Source organism: Nyctibius grandis, chromosome 1 (genome assembly GCF_013368605.1).
Source record: "Nyctibius grandis isolate bNycGra1 chromosome 1, bNycGra1.pri, whole genome shotgun sequence".
NCBI lineage: Eukaryota > Metazoa > Chordata > Aves > Nyctibiiformes > Nyctibiidae > Nyctibius > Nyctibius grandis.
This window is the reverse complement of record NC_090658.1, coordinates 69,619,802-69,642,547: the sequence shown is the minus strand read 5'-3', so window position 1 is coordinate 69,642,547 and position 22,746 is coordinate 69,619,802. Positions and strand designations below refer to the sequence as shown.

General features: G+C 39.5%; 1 protein-coding gene across 1 annotated transcript in view; it reads right to left on the bottom strand.

Moving 5' to 3' along the window:
* The window catches only part of PTPRK (protein tyrosine phosphatase receptor type K), a 361,688-nt gene that overhangs the window by 66,733 nt on the left and 272,209 nt on the right, over positions 1–22,746 (bottom strand). The window contains exons 9-13 of the mRNA XM_068396216.1: positions 15,175–15,284; positions 13,720–13,921; positions 10,649–10,754; positions 3,349–3,622; positions 386–422 (exon numbers count right to left, since the gene is read on the bottom strand). Coding sequence (XP_068252317.1) covers positions 386–422; positions 3,349–3,622; positions 10,649–10,754; positions 13,720–13,921; positions 15,175–15,284 — 729 coding nt within the window. The remainder of the gene's footprint in view (positions 1–385; positions 423–3,348; positions 3,623–10,648; positions 10,755–13,719; positions 13,922–15,174; positions 15,285–22,746) is intronic.

Genomic DNA, 22,746 nt, shown 5'->3' with positions numbered 1-22,746 from the left:
AAAATTAACTATCGTGTCCTTCATTTAAATTATTTCCACCCCTGCTTGGAAATAACTGTTAGCATAACAGACAGTTTACCAAGTGTGCTTTCTAGTCTCCAGTCCATCTATCTGCCGCCTGCAATGCTCCAGCAGCCTAAGAACAGATCTTGAAAACCACAGGCAGGGAAAACAAAGGAGTATTTATTTTGTCTAAATTCTGAGTGTTGCTAGAACAGTACTCTCTTGGTCCAACACCAAAGAATAAAAAACAGTAGTCCATTACATTTTAAGACAATCACATGGTTCAAAATAGAAAGACAGTGCTGGCTTTGGTTCAAATTTAACAGAAACTCCACATTTCATTAAAAAAAAGCTACTTTGCTTGGAGGGACGAATCTCTTACCTTTTGTAGCTATTCGAACACACTGAGTTTTGGTTTCCTGTTGAGGAGGGAAAAGTAAAGAAAACAGTCAGATCAGGTTGTTTTTTCTTTTCCTCCCCATTCCATGTTCCATAAATTCATCCTAGATCTGCTGATCAACTGGGACAACCCAACAAGGTGGCTCAGGGCTCTGGGCTCGGCAGGGAAGAAGAGGCTGGATGATTTTGCCTTTACAAAAGCTAGATGAAATCCAGACATCGATCTGTACTATCCAGGATAACGATGGGGAGAAAAGGTGCAGGACAACCCAGATGTGGCCACATTTCAGATTGTTCAAATCAAATGGAAATCATGCCATAAGAATACAGAGAGAGGGTGCAGTGTAAGAAGAGGGGAGGACTAGTGCTCCTCTTTATGTCACGGCACAGAAATCCTGAGCCAGCGTTGACCTCCAACAGCACCATGCAGCAAAGGTGGCACATTTGTTCAGCACTGTGTCCAAACTAACTTGTCTTGCTGCATCCTGATGGTCTTGAATAGTTACCTTAAGCATGTCACCAACATGCTCCCTTATGCTTCCAAGGGTGGAATTAGCATAGAAGCAGCCCAGGTATCCCCTCACATATGACACAGTTAATCTACAACCTACATAATCTGCCCAGGAAAGACAGTGATTTGACAGTGATGTGCTTCAGAAGAAGTTGCACATGCAAAGACATTTTTTATGTTTTTTGTCTTTTTTTGCCTCCTTCAGAACTTTGGTCAGCAATTGAAATAAATGAACAGAGAAATGACTTGGTTATGCACAGTTTGGACAACTTGAACAGACGAGGGTAAGTCATAAATGGGTTTTCTGACCTTTTTGTACAATGTGCAGTCATTTTGAAGGCAAACATACTGAAATAGCATAAGGTTGCATGAGAGGATGCAGCTGCTGCTATATTAGATCACTCCAAACAATATTAGCGTGTAATTAGAAAATATAATAATGACAGTTTCACTCTATAAAATATGGTCCCTCTAGTCTTGCACCCCCCCAGCACTCCATCCCTGAATACATCCCCTGGGATCTCTCTTCTTTTGAAGATTCCCGAGCAACAGGTAAAATATGTTGATGCTGTTTTGTAAACACAACTTGTAAAGAACGAGCAAAGCTGTGAGTTGAGGCTTTTCATAATTGATCCATAAAGACAATTTTTTTCAATCTAAATGAAAGCCCTGTAAAGTTCATCGACACAATCTTACCTAATTAGCATTCTCCCCAGTTACTGGATTTACTTGTCCACTTTTGTTCAAAATTGTCTGCAAGGATCACAGACTAACCCTCATGCCAACCCTACAGTGTATTTCAGAGCATACTTTACTTCCCTTTGACTATTTTGGTGAGCCTACTGGTTTACAGTAAAGCACCTGTTTAAATATTCTGCAGCTCAGAGGTTATCTTAGAACCACTAGATCTCTGTCCTGGCAGAATGCAGTGCAGTCCAAACAAAATCTCCGCCCAAATCCCTCTAGGAACAGAAATCTGGATCCAAAAGTTTTAAATCATACCAGAGAAAACCATTTTAGGATTAAACTCTCTCACAAACTGAAATCAAGTTAAATAAAAAAAATAATTTGTTCTTCCCTTGTCTTCTACTTATCTGTCAAAATTTAAAAGCCAAAATAAAGATCTATTTTTGTATTTAATATTTTTGTTTTACTTTTCCCTCTCATTTATTTCTTGTGGAATGAAACAAATTTCCTTACAATTTAGACAGCTGGAAGCCAACAGAAGCAAAGGGAGTATAAGTAGCAGGTGAGGGAAATATGAATGATTAGCAGTTACCTTTTATTTTGCTTTGTTTGCTTCATACAGGTCTATAGATAAGACTTAGAAAGAAGGAACAGTCTCTTCTATCAGAAAAAGCCTCCAGTTCTCAGACAGTTCTAGTACAGTTTCATTAGCTCCTGCTTTGTCCCCATTCTGACTCCACACATATGTAATTTTCATAACCATAGGTAGAAGGTGAGATTTTCTTCAAAATGCTCCAAAGCAAGGCTGCCTGTTAGCTAGGGTTTCTGCTCTTTTTCCATGGCTCTGGTGAGTCTCAGTGGCTATTGATCTGGCTGTCTATCGAGCAGCTCCTTTCTGACCTGCCTGGACACTCCCTATGGAAACTCTTTACAGACACATTACCTTCAGTTTTCTAAACTCTAAACAAAAGATTTAAATTTTTAAATATCTGAACCTTCTATCACGTTTTCCCTCCTCACTGATCTTTTCCCCCTCCCCCATTTTTCATTTATGAGAGGAAAAACCATTCAACAGCATCAGCACGGGGCTTGCAGAGCCACAGTTGTTCTTCCTACCTGGAACCCCCTTTGTGGCGCATTTCCCCCTTCCATATGCACAAAGAGCCAGCAGCAGTACTCAGCGACAGAGTTAAAAACGAAACACCAAGGAGGTAATGAAGGTGAGCGACAGCCATACTCTCATTACTGCACAGCTGTGGAGCAAGCCCCGAGTACACCTTTCCAGAAAGGCTCTCGAAAACACACCATAGGTCTGGGGTTACTTTTGCTCAAGTAAATTTTTACTTTTTATTTGACAGTCAGTGCAAGAGTCTCAAAAAGTTTGTAACGTTTTATTAGCCTCCTGAGCAGCCCACATTCTGTTTATCCTGCAGTAATTTAATCTTCTGAAGTGCGCAAGTACTGAGAACTGGGGAATGGGCTGTGGATGTTGTTTACCAAGAAAGTGGAGTCACAGCATTGAAATTACTTCGCTGAGATGATGAGTACAAGATGTATTAAACTCTCATCTAGTAGCAGTTACTATGATACAAGGGCAGTGTGAAATGTGAATGGCATGCTGCCACAGCATGGAAGGGATTACTGCTGTGCCCCTGCCAGCACCTCCTACGTCCAACTTTGACAGCCCTAATTGTCAGCATGGGCATGTGTTTGAGTCCTTCCAGGAGAAAGGTATGGTTGGCACTTACCTTCTCAACACTGCTCATGGCCTGGAAATATATGTTGTAGCCTTTCCGAGGAGCCAGCGGTGGGTTCCAGAAACCCTGGTAAGTCCTGTTGTCACCCACGGTGAAGGGGGCTGGCTCTGGCAGGTTTCCTGGGGGCAGCTCAGCAGCGAAGTAATACGGCGACCCTCCGCTAAGAGCGGTCTGATAGGTGACGGGGATTTGGTAGCACTCCATGGCACCCGTTTCTCTCTTTGTTCGGTGCGGGTGCAGCTCCTCAACAACAATCTGGTAGGCGCTAGTGAAACAGAGGAAGATCGGCATATTTAAGGTCACCTGCTAAGGTCAAATTGCTAGTCTCATAAAAATATTACCTCAATTCTTTGTGTGAACTTAAAAAGAAAAAAAAAGAAAAGAAAAAAGGAAAAGACAGCAGATGTATGGATGCAGAGAAGAAACAAAGGCTTGAAATATAGCAAAGCTACCTAATTCAGTCATTGGAAAGAAACAGCATCCATTTTTTTCAGGAAAAACAACAACACAAATCTATATACAACCTCCTCACAATGATTTTTTTTAAGGCTTTTTTCTTTTGAAGAAACACAGGAATGAATCTTTAAACTACAACAGATTAAACTCTTGGCTAATCAGAAGCATCTGAAGTTAGCATTTTCCTTTGAAACAATATTAGAGGAAGTTGAGCTTCAAGGCCCAACATAATGACTGCCTCCAGGCTGTGCTTGAAGCACCAATTTGCAGTTGTCATATCATTAGAGACAGAATGTGCTGACAGGCTTCTCCACCCTTGACCTTGCTGTGGCTTCTGTCTTGGCTCAGAGCTATGCAGATCTAAAATACAAGTGACATGCTGTAATACAAGCACAGATGGACAGAAAACTGTCCATTCCACCAAAATAAGACTGCTTTATTCCTCTATAGTTGTCAATGGTAAAACATTACAAATTGCTGTAGCAGATGGCATTTGGCCTATTAAAACACGATCTCAACCTCCCAATACCTCATTTGAAATGGTCCATGGCTTGGTCACTTTTCAAAATCACCTGCTCAAAATAGAACAAGTAATTATAATTCTTCTTTCTCCTTTAGGGAAACTACTTAGCTGCAGGATGTTACCAACTCATTATCAGCTTCCTCTGCTCTGCAGAAGTACAGAACTTACATACTGAGAGCAGGAGGCAATTTGTCAGTTCATAAGAAAAAAAGAAAAGAAAAAAAGTTTTTTGGATTTTAAGAACTATATGTATGCATACACACGTATATACACATCTGTATACGTGCACACAATTTCTCATTTATATGCAGATACATTTGAGGACCTTATGAAAGATTAGTAAGAAAATATGCCTAAGCATGTAGACGAGACCTAAAGTTATTCAATTAAACTGGCAGAATTGCCTGCCTTGGTTTTGTTTCAAAGCTTTCTAAACAGAAAAAGTAAAATTGAACAGAGTTCTGGAAATGTCACTGCTTTGCTGCAGGGACTCCGAAAGGCAAAGGCAAAGACAGTCCTCCTCATTTCAGAACTTATGGTGCAGCATTAAATTATTTTGTCAATTTTCTCAGCTACTACTGCCCAGAAAACCCACTAACTGTAGTGGCAGAGATGAAGTACGATACTGGGGAATGGAAGAAAGGAGAGAAGAAAAAATAAGAAATTAGTTTCATGTCTTTCTTGAGCTAAAAGAAGAAGTTAGCATCCCCTTTTCCTAGCACCTAAAATATTAAGGAGGAAAGCCTCTTCCCTTTCAAAGTGACGAAGAGGAATATAAAAAGTCACCTCATTTTTGAAACTCTAGGTAAAAGAAGAATGTAAACAAAAAAATGATGAGTTAGTTCCAGGGATCTCTGTTTCTCTAAAACTGTCTGTGAACTGAACTTGGTTATAAATCAACTTCTGTGGTAAACTCTATGTATTAACTATGTCCAGTTAATGCAGCCTGCACCAACAAATCACTTCCACAAGACCCTTGCACACCCAGAATTTTTCTTTATGCTTCAAAATCAATGTAGCAGCAAAAAAACCTAAAACATTGATATTTACCAAACTTGACAGGATGTAAAATATTAAAAATAATTTTTGTTTATAAAGTCCCAAGGGAAGAAATGACTACAGGCATTCATTCCCTCCCTGGCCTGGCCCTGGACCCAGGCAGGGTTAAAACTACCGCTCCTGAGCTGGGCAGCCAACCAACTGGAGAGTACTGGGAACACAGACACCATGTCTCTGCTCCTTCCATTCTGCAGTCTTCTCTTGTGAGCTGCCAAAGGACGGGGACCGACACAAATTCTGCTCTCCGAAGTGCCAGGAGAGGAGGAAACTTGTCATCCATGACACCCTGCCAACATGGGAGGAGAAAGCCAGCAGGGAGAGAGGAAGGACACTGCAACGCCTGCACGCAACGGAGGCAACTGTCTCCTGGAACAGCCCGGTTTGTCACGCAGCTCAGAAGCCGAGATCCACCAGTTACAAAATTAACCCCCCTTTTCCCCCCCATTTTACAGAATAAGGGGTCAATGAGGTATCTTTTTTTTTTTTAAAGCACATCTCCTTTTTAAGGGTCTCTTTGGAGACCAAAACAAATCAAAAATCAAAGACGAAGGGCATGAGAGTTAAATATTAAGAAAGTCTCTTTTAATAGCATTCTTTAAAAACACGCAATAATTTTTGAATATGATATAAAAGGCACGGCTAAATTTTAAGCATGAGATCACAATAAAATGTGAACGTTCTCAAAAATTTTCAAACAAACTAATTTACATAAAATACACTTCCAAAAACAATGCTTTTTGGGCCCCCACATCTGAAAAACTACAAAATGTGGAAAATAAGAAATAAATATACACATTGTAGCCAACTGCATCTATACAATTACTTTTAGTTAAAAAAAGAATACCCAATGACAGAAAGTCTTTAAAGTCTCCAACAAGACTTTTTTTTTTTTTTAATTTTCACAAAGTATTTTTTAAATAAAAGATGTGCCTGTCCTCTTTGGAAAGGGGAGCTGGCAGTATTTTTCATGCAACATTATAGGGCAACAAGGCACAGAGGAATACAGTCATCTACCTCTGGGCCCTTCATGATACCATCTGTTTAAACCCATTTACTAACACTATATTGGCTACAAAGCAGCACTGCCACTCGACATATAACAGTGTTTGGAAAGGACACTCCACTGTAAGATGTGAAGACACAAGCCAAAGTTAAATTTGCAACTTGAAAAGCAGGGTGCACACTGGCTGCAAAGGTGGTCTGATATCAGGCTATAAGTGAAAGTTTAAAGGCTATGTACTCTGCTTATCATCGGATTTTTAAATATCACTAATCCTAGCTTCAATTATGTTACGTCTTCTACACATTTTTTGTGTAATGGTGGGAATTCAATCATTGAGAGAGCTTTCTTGTGACTGGAGCTGAGGGAATTCCTACAATAGCTTTTTTTTCCCCAGTCTTCCCATACAGCAAATGAGAAATAAAAGAGAGAAAGAAAGAGGGAGGGGTGGAAAATCTAGATGACAATATCCCTTCTCCCTGATGACTAAAATAAATTCTGAGCTATTCGGAAGAGTAATACAAATTTCAGAAGCTTCTACATAAGTAACCGGGATCATAAAGGCCAAACAGCTGCCTGAGACAGCCAGGTAAGCAGAGAAATTATTGAAGATATAACAGGTGAAGAGCTCCTCTGCTGAGATTTTGCATGAGGAAATTATTTTTGATGTCAAAAAACTTTTACTTAAGAACACCTGCAGAGAACCTCCCGATCAACCACAAGAATTACAAGCAGCCTAAGGAGGCCCCTGCCAACAGATATTGCTTTTCACTCCTCCCTAAAAACTCAGGCTCTCAAACAGGTACTGCAGTGGTGAACATGTTGTTCATACTTCAGCCCTAGTCTGACTGGACATTAATATCAGCTAGAGATTTCCTTCCACGTGTCTAGTGGAGAGACAGTGTCCTCTCCTTTTACAGGTGCCAGACTGACTGACAGCCCAAGTTACAACCTGAGCTCTTGGGAGTCTGACTGGCGACGAAGTTGGCTCCCTGCCACAGTCCACTTAATTAGTCTTGTTGCTAAATGAAAACAACTTGATTTTGTATATGGAGGTATAAGAAAAACACTACCAATCAAATGAAATGAATTTCATCATTAAAAAGTTGTCTATGCTGATTCTGATATATGCATTTTGTAATCCTCATCTGCAGTACGATTTGAGAACAAAAGGTTGTTTTGCTGGTGCTCTGTTATGATCCTTCAGAAAAACTACAGTGACAAATCACATCTTCAAATGAATCACCGAAGCACCATTGGTGCTACTGAGTGGGACCTCATCCACAAGATTGATGGTGATACGGTACATGCTTCCCAGCGAGCCTGAGCCATCCAGCCCTGTCTCCCTTTGCATTTCTAGTTTGTAATTTGTTTTAAAACTTCAGGATGCCATAAAGAATGCTAGGGATTACATGATAACACTTGACAGGGAAGATATGATTAGAGTCATGTTTAAACTGTGACAACTATGGCATGTAGTGTCTTAAAGAAATGATTGACAGACACACAAAGATTTCACTTGACTTAAGGAACATCTGTTTCCGGGGGGGGCTGTGCTGATGGAGAGGCTGAGGTACAACAAAATCTGATCATAGTGTAATTCTGTTTGTAAAAGCAAAAGAGTATCAGACTAAGCTTTTTTTTTCTTTTCTATTTTTTTTTAAACATGGACCTACTGCTATTAAATAAAATGATCTTTTGACCATCTACAGCTCCAGGGATTAGAGAACTGGGTGCAAACGAACCTTTTCAAAAAGCCAACTGTATTCTTCAGTTTCAGGCTAAACAACAGCATTTGAGTCCCTTGTACTCAATCACAGTTGCAGGTACAGCGATGCATTTTTTCCCACCCACTGAGTAACACTCATAGCAGCAAGCCAGCTTGTAGTGGAAACACAACTGGAGAGTGGGTGGAGTGAAGCTTCACTAAAACGCATCATAAAGTTTAGCAAAGTGCACTGAATCAATTAATAATTTCAGTGTGCTACATTTATCTCCCCTATTAAGAAGCTGCTGAAAAATACCTGACTGCAATATGCATAACTTCAGGAAAGAGAACGGGACGACGTCTTCTGCATTCCCCTGGAGAATGCTCCTCATTCCAAGTAAGGACTAAAACACCCGGTTTGTTTTAAGAATAAAGCCCAGCTCTCTGGTTATGGTGAAGGACTTACTTCCTTAGCCTCTTGATGTTAGAAATTTAATGTAATCTCTTAGGTTTTAGAAATGAATTAAAGTGGAGATGGAAGATAGGCGACAGGAAGAAATATGTATGCTTTTTTGAGAACATAGTCAAACAACAGTTATTAATACTCTATCAAACTATCTCTATCAAACTATCTATTAACATTTAGTACATAGATCCTTTTTGCCACCTTCATAGGTCACAGTGACAAGCTCATGCCATAGAACTGAGGACGCTGTAAGGAAAACGGAGAGAATAAATGTGAGGTGGTGTGCTGCAGGTTTACTCTGCAGAGAGTTACTTGCCTGCCACTACAGTGCAGAGAAACCAGAGCACCCTGAGCTAGGTATGAGTAATGCTCTAGCCACATCCCATCACGCTGCCAGTTCACAAAAGAAAACCCCCAGGAGAGAAACCCGGGATGCGAGACTGACTCCTCTCAGGGTGAGCGGCGGGACCGAACGCAGGAGCCTGCTGCTGTCTGCACAAATGTGCCACAGACCAGTTCCTGTAGAGAAGATGTGCACCACCGTCAGCAGATCCCAGTGGTGTCTGGCAGGCGTGCTCTGGGCCAGCCTACACATCAGTCCCCTCAGGGGACCAGCCACAAGACTGAAAGGATTTGGCATGGATTAGATGAGAGACAGATACCACATTTCTCAAACAGGGACTGCTTTGGATACGGCCAGCAGCAAGACACCTGGAAGGCTTTAAAAGCATCTACAAAGGCATATGGTGAGTTTAAGCACCTGCATAACTTGGGAGCATTTTCAGATCACAGGTCTGGTTTCTACTGTATCAATTCAACAAAACCCCTATTTTAGGAATCCAAGTCCTGTACTGAATGTAGTCCTGTACATCTTATCATTCTTCGCAGCCAAAATAATCCTAGGTTTGCTCCGGGGCAATCTTTCAGAAACTACTGATGTATGGGGTTACAATTTTATTTATGAATATAAAGGGGATGAATCTGGATTGTCTTCTACGACAGAATATAAATAAATAACTTGATCATATCAACCATAAGGGTGACTAAATAACAAGCACATAAAAATGGTTATAGATATGTCACTCATCCCCACAACATTCATGTAAAACATACATTCCTCTTGGATGTTCTTAAGTCTGGAAACAGACTTAAGAAACAGTTAATTTTCCTCTTCTTTTAAGGCTCAGGCACATCGCTCGACATCAGCTGAGCCACGGTAACTTGACTTAATGTAACCCAGAATGAAATGTATTAGCCTGTATTTCTTTAAAATGTCACAAGGGTAAGAGCATGAAAAGTTCTGATGCTCAGTAGCTAATTAACCCCCAATTAGTCAACCCTGTCCCTGAATATTGCTGATGCAGCCACATCACTAAAACACAAATGGACTCAAAAAATACCACAAAATTTTTGCAATAACAAGTAGAAGTAAAGAGCAGGATGTGGACGAATCTTTGCAAACAGAATTAAATTATCTCTCAATAGAGAGCAGAAAGGGAAAGACCCCTCAAAGTTAACATAAATGAAACATTTTAATATGATTATGGGACACGCCAAATAAAATTTAATAGCTTGCTACATGACTTCTAGTAAGAAGCACTCTGAGAGGAAAAAGGTCAAATAGTTTGTATTCATCACTATTATTCTCCCATTTCCTCTGAGCTTCCAATTTTCCAATCATGCATACATGCTATAGAATAGCTGATCTGAAGCACTGGAGAGGAAGTGTTATTTTCAAATCCACTTTCTGACAAGCACCTTTCAACCTCATATTTCAGAGACACTGTGAGAAAGTAAAATGAAATGATAATGGATAGGAGGTGGTCCTGGGGACCCTAAACCAAACAGGACAGACAGCTGGATGATTCAGGTAATGATTATCTCTTTAAAAAAAACAAAAACCCAATATTTTTTTCTTTTTAATTACAGATCTATTGGCAAGTTCAGTCTAGCTAAGAAAAACAATAGTAATGTCAAATGAATATCACTTGGAAATGAACAGCTCTATGAGTTGCAAGACAGCATATAATCAACTAAAAAATATCTTCTTGACTTTTTTTTTTTTTTTTTTTTTTTTACCTGATAGGTGCACCTTTGGCCTGTGCCGGTCTCAAGAGTACAGTTATTGTAGTAGCAGTTTCATTGAGAGATGCATCGACTCCTTCATAGTCCGGTAAAGTGGGAGCTGATTAATGTTGAGTGGGATGGAAAACAATGAGAAACAAATCAGTGAAAACATTTTGAATTTTCATGAGATTGTGGCTGTTCGCAATACAGTACAAAGCCACAATCTTCATCAGCTACATGAGTCTTTTTCAGTGATTTTCCAGTCAGGTACAATCTTTTACTACAGCATGAATGTGACTTCACCAACAATTGATAACCCCATACCTAACTGCTCCCCCTCAAATCATGATACCTACCAAGCTAAACAGGTTTATTCAAGAAGGACAGAAATAGAGGGAGAAGGTGACTGCCAAGAAACCCCAACACTACTAAATGTCATTTTGGCCTCGCTCTTTCTACCTTACAAACAACTATATTCACCATCTTGAATACCTAACCTCTACCACCTCTCTTTTTCCTCCTCCAACAATTTAAGAACCTTTCACATTTCCTCTTAAACGTCATTGGGGACCACACCAATATCAACCAGAGTGCAGGAAAATTGGGCTTGGATAGATACGCATCTGTGGACTAGAACTGGATGGGGGAGTCTATTCCCAAGCCCATTTCTCCTTCCATTTTTAACAATGGATGGCCAAGATGCTCCTTAATCAGTTTCTGAACCACTGCAGTTTTCAGCCTGGGGTATTAAGAAAAAAACAAAGTCAAAACTAGAAGCAGTTCAGGAACTTATTCACTAACAGACTGGCTGTAAGGCCTTTGTGGCAGCAGTATTTGTTGTGGGTTGGATCACTAGTGTTGACGGTTACTTCAACCATCCAACTTTAATCTGCTGCCACAAACCTGTTACAGTCCTCACTGCTACCATCATTGCTGACTTCAGCTCTAGTGCAAGCAATGAAACAGGATTTTCTGTGATTCAGAAAATAATACATTTCTATTAATTACTAATCTTTAACAAGCTTGCAAACTATCTGCATGGGTTTTTTTAATATGTGGCTGTATCTTTATAAAATTGTTAATGATGCCTGTATATTTCAAAATGAACTTTCACAAAAAAAGATGTTTCCTAGCAGGATATCAATCATATAAGTCATAATAATTTTACAATAATATATCAATAGATAGAAGAGCACTGAAAGATTAAAAGCCTTGTTTCATTAGTCCCAGATCCTAGATGAACACAAAAATTGCTCTTATTTCAGGAAATATTATTTTATAGAAATAACATTAATTTAATGTTCATTTATAAATCTCTGCTTACATCATGCTCGCTAGGATCAGGGCAGTCACTTGTAAGTTTGGTTAAAAGCAATAATTTCACTCCTCAGGAGTGAAAAGCTAGCATTTCCTGAAACATATGCATTGCTTTGTAAAAAGTATCAGTTATGCAGAGCAAAACCAGGCAACAGTCCAGCATAAAGCAAGATGAAAAAAAAAAACCAGGCTGAAATTCAGATACAAAGGGTGTCACAGCCTGCCTTTAAGCTCTCCTAGTATTAACCATGTTTTGCCAACTAACAGACCCATACTGTGTCTAGAAAGTGTGGCTGACTGGATTCTGGACAAAATTCCCAAAATTTCTGGGTGGAAAAAGAAGGCATATCTGAAGAAGCCTGAACACACTGTAGTCCTAAATAATCCAAACAGGCTGAGGTGCTTATTTCTCAGAATACTGAAATGTCTGAGGGACAGATGTGTTAGCAAAACATTACACAGTTACACCTTTTTTTTTTTCTTTTTCCTCCTACAAAGAGATTAGAAGACAAGTATTCAAGTACTACACCACCATTATCTGTGAAAATTTATGAACTGGAATTTGTTCTGATGAAACACAAGGAGCTTAAAACAACCTGAGTAAAATATTATACTTCAAACCAACCTAATAGGTAGAGCAACAGAAAATAACACGTCGTTTGGGTTTTTTTGGTGGTTTGGTTGCTTTTTTTTGAAGGGGATGGGGTATGAGAAGTGCTAGTGCTTATGTGCTGGGACAGAATTCAACAAATCGTTCCAGTTAACTACAACAACTAGAGCATTTCACTTGCTACATAATTCAAGGAGCTCTGCCTTGAATTTTCTCACATGTTGATTTATGTGCATGTTTTTGGGAACTAGGTGAGAAGACTACGTGAGTAGTTTCCCATAGAAATGGTAGGTGCATTCCAATACATTAACTTCCCTTTACAGGACAATATAAGTTTCATTATGGCAGATAATAAGAAAAATAGCCTGCTTTGTGCTTTTCACTTTTCTAAATGACTGACTTTGATCTCTGCCAAGCTCTGAAGTCGCCATGTCATAAAATCAAGTCTCTCTAGATATAGCATTGGCTTATCTTCTGCTATCAACTGCCTAAGCTACTATTTTATTTTCTGAGAATAATACTGAAATTTAAGAAAATAAAAATGCTAAAGCATTCCATTTGACATTGCTTTCTTTTAGAGTTTGCAGTACGTTATTAAGACTAATAGTGTCAATCTTGGTGCGTCGCAGTACGTGAATAAAGGCACCAGGAAGCAGACCTGTATGAATCTGGCAAAAGAAATTCACGCTTCCTCCCAACTGCCCCAATTCAGTTATAGCTGTGTGCTGCTAAGTGGTGTCACCTTGACTAAGTCAGTTAATTTTCTGCATCTGACTTTACTGATCTGCAAAACAAATACAGTATTTAGTGACCTATGGAGTGCTGTAAGGCTTAATTAGTTAAGGTTTATACAGCACTTCAAAATCTTTAGATGAAAGTACAAGATTACACAAAACCAAACAGTTAACAGCTACAGGTGTGCAATTTCCACCTCTTGCAAGGATTTATCCCTGAACTTATGCTACTGTTTGGCAAATACGCTCAAAAACATTTTCAGTAATATAGTTTTACAACGTGATAGGATTTTTTTGGCATTTTCTTTCCCATTTCATGATTTTTCAAGTCTTACAAAAAAATCCAGAAACATTCCCACACACACACTCTTTCCTTTTATTTTTTCTTTCAGGTTTTTTTTTTTTGTTGTTGCTGTTTTTACCTGAGATGTTGGTTGTTACATTGATTGTGATTGCTGGTCCAAACCCTTTGACAGTGCTTGCACGTATAAAGAACTGGTAAGTAGTACCAGGATGCAAGTGTGAGAAGATGTGATGTGTGCTGTTCCACAGCTTTGACACAGTTTGCGGAGGTCCTGCAACTGGAACTGCAGGATCAAACGACCGTATACTGCTATAGCTGACCTGTGAAAACAATTATTTTTGTGACAACTGTTACAGTTTTTGGCACAAGGCGATTAAGTTAGCTTGGCTGGAAAGGAAACAAAAGACACATGCTCACCTAGCTACCCCGCTATCTTGGGGATACCATAAGGACTTGGTATGTATTACTGTAGAGTCTGCTTCCCTTGAAAGGCTATGCAGGCGCCCTTCATCTCTCTTTGTGATTTTAGGTCACGTATGGAAAATTTCATGGTTGCATTTAAGGTAGAACACCCTCACTGTCCTCCCCATCTCCATCAAAATCCTTTATTTTCACTTCATGTAATACATTTCCCTCTCCTGTTCTAATAATCATATTTAAATTTGTCCAATCCAAGCTAATATATTTAAAGCCATCAATGATATCTTAATGCACTGGTTTTGACTGGGATGGGGTTCATTTTCTTCAGAGCAGATGGTATGGTGCTGTGTTTTGGGTCTGTGATTAAACACAAAAGCTCACACTTTTGCTCTTCCGATTCTTCCCCCATCCCATTGCAGGGGAGTGAGCGAGCAGCTAAGTGGGGATGAGCTGCCCACCAGGCTTAACCCACACTATGTAAAGAACTTTGTTAGCATTAAATAGATAAACAAACAGATTTAAGGGGTTTTGTTTGGTTAGTTTATTTGTCTTCCTCCTATAATTCATTAATACACAAAATTATATCCTCTCTTTTAAAAGAGGAGTGCTGGAGAGGATGATGTTTGTCCCTCAAATCAGCTCATGTTTCCTGCCAGCCTCCTGTGGAGGTCCCCAGAAGGCTCATATATTAAATACACTTTAAATAGAATACATATATATGGAGGTTTCCTTGAAGGGTGGCATCTAAAGATCTGACAAAGCTAAAAACCATTGCTCCGAATTTAATAACCATCTTACTTTTCATGTAACCTTCTCTTCCAACAACGCAGATTTCACAGATCATGGTTGTCATGGCTTTGGAAGGGTGTATAGTAATGATACAAGATTTTTAAAACTAGCACCTCCCATGTAGAATGTAATATTGTTATACTCACATGCCAAAGCCACTTGACAGGGCTGGCCAGCCAACAACATATGCACCATCATTATGATTTCTGAATATCTAATCACTGCACAAAATTCAGAATTCCGTAAAAGAAAGCAGCAATATAATTGAATAGCTGTCTACAGAGCATAAACACTCACCGTCAGTCACCCCTCTTGCTGCACTTTCCTAGCCCCATCCTATGCTTCTTAGCTGTTTAATGATTACCTCATACTGAGTAATGATGCCGTTTGGATCCACAGGTTCCTTCCAGTTGAGGAAGATCTTATCTTCAAAAGGAGTTCCTTTCACTGACTTGGCAGGTATAGGGCCCGGCACTACAAACGAAATAAAACTTTTAAAAATAGGAAATTCAAGAGACAGAAAAATTAAAGAGATGACAGAACATCCTATTAAAACCAAAAGTGAGCACAGGTCTATTTTTATTAATATTCATTCACATGCAAAAGGCAGCGGCAGAGAGTACAAAAAAGCACTTCAAAGTGTATTTTGTCATTCGCAGTGCAGAGAGAGCATGAAGTTGAAACATTATCCCCTCATATGGTTTTCAAAACTTCATGCAAAGTCAAATTGTCTTGTAGTGTAGCCAGGGGAAACAGTTCAAGCTAGATTACGACTTCAGGGAACATCACTGAACTCTGTAATAAGCGTATCTTAGGACAAGGACTACATGGTTTTAAAATCCTTTTAAAAAGAAAAATCAAAGGCAAAGAAGAGCCTCTGTTATACAGCATCTTCCAAACGAGAGAAATGCTTACAAAATAGTTTTCAGTCGCCCCTTCTCATGATTTGTTGTTTTAAAAGAAATCCTCATTTGAAAAGGGGGCTGGGCACAGGGCAAACGCACCCGTTCAGCTGCCACTTCTTTCAGCCACCGACATGCTTGTGCTGCAGAAGGATCAAAACCTCTTACTTCAAACCCTTCCAGTAAGAGACATTTTCAAAGCTTTGAACTGAACCACACTAAGACGACCCTACTTTCTTATTTTAAACAGAACCAATATCCCTGGTGTAATAACAAGCCTGAAGTGTCACCTCAGGCCTCTTTGCCTGAGTGATTCACAGTACCTGGTAATCCCATCAACACCAGGCCGGAGCGCTTAGTTATCTCCCTTTTCAGCTTACAAGATATTTTTGCCTACACATATGGTTCCTTTTTAACCACAGCAGCTCACCTAGATTTGAACACATACATGCTGAAAGAAGGGGATGAGGATAAGAGAGTGCCTGAAGAAACCCTGAACCCAAAGAAACACCCTCCCCCCTCAAAAAGCCAAAGTTGCCCAAACCTGCAGTCTTTCAAGCTAAAATATTACTTCTATTTAATATAGCAACATATATTTTTCTCCCCTTCTTAATCAGCCCTTCAGTGAGCCTCACGCATGACATTTCTTGGGTATTAATTATCAAAGCAGACTGAAGTTTTACAAAGAGTAAAAATAAATTAAAACCCGCTGGATCAAAGGAAGCACCAGGCAATGTGCTAGCAGCACCAAGGAGTGAATGGTCTGTCTCAATAGTAGGATTTATTTCAGTCTACATGGAAGCTATAAATGATGATCTGACCCTTGGTACCAAACAACATATTTTGGCACATCAATAATAAATTCATGGAGTCAAAAAAGCCCAAAAGTATACATATGAGAGCTTCACAGAAACTGTTCATCCATCTGTCAAGCAAAGACTTAGAAGTTAACTAAAATCATACGCTGCTGCTTTGCTTCAGTGTCCCGATAGAGTGGGCAATGGATGACGGCTGACATGCCATGACAGCACCCTGTGTGCTCTTTATGGCATTCAGACACTTGCTGTAGGCACTGCTTTGTTCTTCATGGGAATGCTCTATTGTTTTTCTTCTCTGCATCTCAAATGAAGTATGAATATACCCTGATGCACAAGACATTTTCCCTGCAAGATGCGTTCACGTGTGTGTGTGTGTGCGTGTGTGCGTGTACATCTGTGTTTGAGAGAGAACGTAGGACTGCACTGGGGCATGCACACAGAATACAAAATTTGACATTAAAGCATGTTAAAGCATGCAAGGTAAAAAGAAGACAGACACAATTGCTCAAAAACCAGCAAAATATTTTTTGTGTGGTGCTTTTAAAGAACTTGTTTCATATTCAATTGAAACTGGGTGCAGGGCTCTAAGTTTTAGGGTTGCATAAAGCCTCCTTCATTTTCTGTTTAAACACCCAAGTGGGAGAAGCCTCTAGGCTCATCACATCGCATGACTGTGTTATCTTCCCCTGCGATACAAAATTCGTTGCCTGTGGCAGCAGCAGCAATGTTAAACTGACTGGAACTACATGATCCCGGTAAGTTTCATGCTTCTCTTCCCACTGGCACGAGAAGGACACAAGAACAGAAGCTAGCACAGTGATGAGCAGCTTGCTGGGAATCCCAGTAAAAATAAGGTCAGAAAGTAAAAGAGCAACTCGCTAGAAAAAGAGAACAATAACTCCCACAAACCTCACACACCCCTGCAAATTCACCAAAAATGAACCTTGGGATCAGCTTAAATTATTTGAGACCTCAACTGGGATTAAAACAAATACAAGTTCAAATGCCTAGAAAAATAAATATAAACTAATTTTAGTTTGAAGGACACATTTTGGTGGGTCTAAAGTTATTTTTTCCCTTCCATTTTTCACTTCAGCCACAGTAAAAATGTCTTTTAATTGCACAGCTTTACCAAAGTGGCAAAAGGAAGCGAGGAATGAGAAAAGCAGGAGCAAAGGAATTTGCTTAAAGAACAGAGTACCTGTGAGCAGGCCCATAGATCCATCAGTCAGGTCAGTCAAACTAATGCCTAAATGTCCCCATTTGTGTTTTTATGCCTTTGTCCTCAGGTCAGTTATTAGTTACAAACAGAAATTCAAAAAACCCCCAGAGGAGTCAAAAAACCCCAAAGAAAGAAACAAAAAACAACAACAAAAGAACAACAGTGAGGTAACCTGTTGGTAACACTATTTTGAAGACACAAACTGCATTTCTCCATATAGGCAGCCAGTGCTGTCTGTTCCCTGTGACTCCCAGCAGGACTCTAAGGACTTAAGAAATACCTTAAACTTCACCTTTTCAAAGCAGTGTTCCCTTTTATACAATACTTAGCAAGGACTCCAGTGAGAAACAGACAGGTAAACATCACCCTTGTGCTGATAACAGCTTTTGGAAGGCACCTCACAAATAGCAGAAGGCTTTCTTCAGGCTTGCACGTACATCTCCCGAAGCCCCATCGCTCACTACCGCGCTGCTCTGCTGCCTTCTCAACTCCCATTCTTCTTCCTACGTGAGCTCTCACTCTTCCCCCTGGACTTACGGATAGTCTATACTGAATCAAAACACTCAAGACTATTACAAAGGTATATTAAGGTGAAGTACGTTACTTAAGATTCCCTACAAATGCCAGGTATCTGAATAATTCAAAAAGTGTAAGTAGCTGCTAGAGGAGTTGGACTTGGACCTTTTGGCCTCTGCACCCTCTCTTTGAAAAGACTCTGGTCCCATTGATTTCCTTTCCATCTGCTGACCTTGTGAAGTGTGACCCCACCATCTCTCAGTGACAACAGTAAACACTCTTTTCTTTCACATGCATTATTCTATGCTAAACTTCCAACAGGTCAAGATTTACACTTATCTGAAGAAGTGAAATAATTTATGTGGGTTTAATTGTATGGGTTTCAGCAGAGATTTTGAACTCAAGAAAAAAAAATATTATTTTTCCTATTAAGAAGTATACAAACATAAAATGCACATGTATATAAAAGTATTATAAAACAAATTCCAAGGGAATTTCAGCAAAATTTTATAGTGGAAACATCACAAGCTCTTCTTTCACGATTTACATGCATCTCCAGAGCCCTTTTAATGAAGCTATATATTCATATAGTGAATAGTTGATAATCTTTTCTTCTATATACATGTGCGATGGTGGACTTTTATAAATACTATGCATAATAAAAGTACAAACCATCAATCTGACATCAGACCAATTCATTTTAGGGCAATATATTTGCATTAAATTATGTCACAGTCACAAACAAATTGTTATTCACAAATAGTGTCATTTAAACCTTGTTCTGCACTAACTTAACGGGAAATTTATATTACAATACATTACTTCTGGAAGAACAATGTATTAACTGACACCAAACACTATAAAAATGAATTTATATTGCTTCAGTTTTCCTGCTACAAAATAATGAAAGTGCACATAAACAGAGTATTTTTATTATTATTATGCTCTGTGAAAGCTGTGCAGAGTATTACTGTGCTATATGGTAAAGGCTAGGTGCAGATATATGCACAGTTATAGGGGGAAAAATTCCTTTGTGGCACTCAAAAAGTAAAGTGTATCAGCAACAAACTTACAGCCTTTGTCCGAAGGTAGACATTCATTTTCAGGAGACGGTGACACTCTCTTCTACTGTTTAAATGTTGCAAGCAATTAAAATTGTCCACCTTTACATTTGCTTTTTCTGAGGCATTTACCATTTTAACTTTATGCTTTGTTATAACTCGAGACTAAGGCTTAAACAGAAGCAAAGTTTATATCATAAAAAGGAAAAAGAAATCAGAATTGCTACCACTAGTCTTTACCATAAAAGTATTTACACCAAAGGTGGTGACAAAAATTATTTATTTGGAAATCGCTCAAGTTGCACCATTTGCCATGAAGAAGAAAATGCTATTGAGAGAAAAACGATTGCATATTAAGAGTCTCCTTCGGTGCACATGCTCTTTGGTTAACGGTCTCTCCTCCTGGAGGGTCAGGGCTGGCGTGGGTGCCCTGGGAGGCGGCAGGGGTGCTGCCCTCCCCAGGCAGTGGGCTCCCGGGAACTTGGTCTGTGCCACCCATCTGGGGCCGCTGCTGGATCGCGTGGGCACTGAGCCACTCACACCTGCGACGGGTCCCTGTACCTTCCAGCCTATATGAAATTACTAACACAACAAGGATAAATGCTCACAACCAAGCTACTAAGCAAGCTGATAGAGGCTCATCAGTCTCAGTGGCACTCGCCGTAGATATTGGCGCAAATATCAAATGCGGTTAAATACATGAATTCTGGATTTGATGAATTCGGGGGCTGAGGCACCTAATGCAGTATTTTGTTTAAAGCCTTTTTACACCAAATCCTGACTGTACTCCTCATTTCTGGGATCTGGAAACATTTCTCCATGTCAGGGTGAAATAACCTCACATACTCACATATGTTACAATTTTCTAAAACTACGCAAATCAATATTTGGAGAGTGCCTGCAGCTAGTGCATGGTTTGGGAATAACAGGAACTCGTGGGCTCAGGTGTAAGCCCTCATTCCACTGCAAACTGCTGAAATAGCCGTTAATTCTGGCCTATTTGCAGGCATCGTTATGTCAAACACACTGTTTTAACAAAGAATCTCATATGCAACATCACTTTTTCGGCTATAAAGCTTCTAATACGGGTATATAAAGGAAATGAAAGTAGGAAATTGTTTCAGCCAGGGTAAATAATTCTGTGTTTCAGGGCAAATTTTTCCTGAGCTATTAATATAATACCTAGCTTGTATTTCTAGTCTCTGCAATACCTTAAAACAGCTTACTTCATTTGTCATTTGTTCAGTGTAAGCTTAAAATAAATCTCTAATAATAATTTCAATATTTTTCCTTCTTTCTCACAAATCAACTTTTCTGATGTCTCCAATAAAAAGTGCTCACATGTCTTTCTGCAACCACTTTTTCTTTCTCTAGATGATATGCCAACAGCAAATCTTACCTACCATCTGAAAAAAAAAAAAGAATTGGGGTTATTTTCATGAGCTGAAGGACAAAAAGGTTGTCCCAGGCTCCTTTTATCAATGACAGTACGTCGGTTATAATCTGTTTTAGTTCACTGCTGTTAAAGACATGAAAATTCCTCCCTTATTTGACTATATTGACACTAAATTTTGCTGCTGCTCCTGACACATAGGCCACTAATCTCCCCTTTAGGTCAAAAGGCAGCCCTCCTTTGCTGCATCGGACACACCGCCTGCTCATCTCACTGCATTAACTTTTCTCCCAGGTAAGTTATTTTTGTTACTTTTACAATGCTATTCGTAGAATTTTATGTTTTTTTCAAAGTTCCTTGAAGCACTGTTTGTTTGTTTCTTGCCTTTGACTGAAGCGTATTTTCTACCTCCTCTTTTTTTCCCCCTCAATATTTTCCAGGGGTGCCAGAACAACTTGAAAAAGCACAAAGGAAAAAATGATTCTTTTAACAAATAATAAACGGGAAGGAGGAAATATTGTTTTTTGTAAAGGCAACTTACAAAACTTACTACTATCAATCACAGAAAAATACTAAATGTCAACAATTGCCATAAAATCCTCCCTCTTGAAGTTGGTGGAAGATATTTCCTTTTCATACATTTAGACAGTTCACAAAGTATTTCACTTTTTATTTTTTTTTCTGTCTTCTAACTACAACTTTCCCCCCTTCCTCTGCTGTTTCCCCAAGTGGTGAGCCTCCTGGAATTTTCCCAGGAGCATGAGTAATGGCTGGACAGTTGGTGTCTTAACCCTGCATTGTAGCTCTAGATATCTCTGCACAGAGCTGAATGAGCCACTCTGAAAGATCAGGGGACCTCGTTTGTGTCCAATGAGCATGTCCTTTGGCTTAGACCAAAGCTCTGGTATATTTTAAGCCCCCAAATGGGTACTTATCCTATTCCAAGTGATCTTTTTCAATTAGTCGTTTGCCTGCTGTTAGCTGACACACTCCCTTACTAGTTATAAAATCACCATCGAACACTTCGAGCTTCACGATTTGCTTTCTCTGTAGCCACTCTCTCAGAGCTAATGTCACTATTCCTGTTAATCCACTGCCTTTTGCATCTCTTTCCAATTAAACATTAAGGAAGCATTTATCTACTTTAATCTCATTCACCATCCACTGCTCTTACAAAGGGTCCCACTGTGTTCGTAGTGCTCTCGTGAACAGGCAGCTCCGAGAACATGTGCACACTGCTGATTCATGCTAAGTGATAAATTCACTGCTAGTTCTTGCACTTTGCAAATGCCAAACATCATCTCTGCCCAGCATGTATGCATTCCCAGATTGTGCAAGCCTTCCTTGTTTTCCTTTATCAAATCCTTCAAACACTGTCCATCTCCTATACAAGCCGGGTGAAGCAGTGAGTCCCTGTGATGGCACAGCTAATGCCAAGTGCCCAGGTACTCAAAAGAGCTTTGTCCCAAACCTTAGTGACGGTGTGGTCTCTCCCCAAAGTGAAAGATGGTGTTTCACCCATAAAACACAAATTTCCTTGTTTCCATCTTATTGTTCAAAGGCTTAATTTTCACATGGAATACAGCTCTTTGCAAATTACTATAATACACTTTAAAGATTAATTCCATCTATCCAAGTTAAATAGAATTATTTAAAACCACCAAGTACTCAGATCTGGCTCTGAGTAGCCTTCTGAGGCTCCTTCTGAGCCTCAGAAAGAAGGCTATTTTCAGACTGATATTCCTGGCTTTGCTTTTTTGCAGATACTGATTTACAAGCTATTAAAACCTTCTTCATTTGTCAGTCACGGCTACAAAGGTCTGAAGCACAGCTTCTGAATCTTACCCTGTTCTTCTAATTGTTTCCCGAGCTAATTCTGCTCCTGGTACCATACACTGCTCAGTTATCACTCACCCCTCTGGGAGTGATGGGGAAGATGGATAAAGCAACAGAAGAGGAGGGCAAAATGGTAAAGATGAACAGAGATAGAATGTGGGGTAGACACCTTTAACTCCAACAGTCTA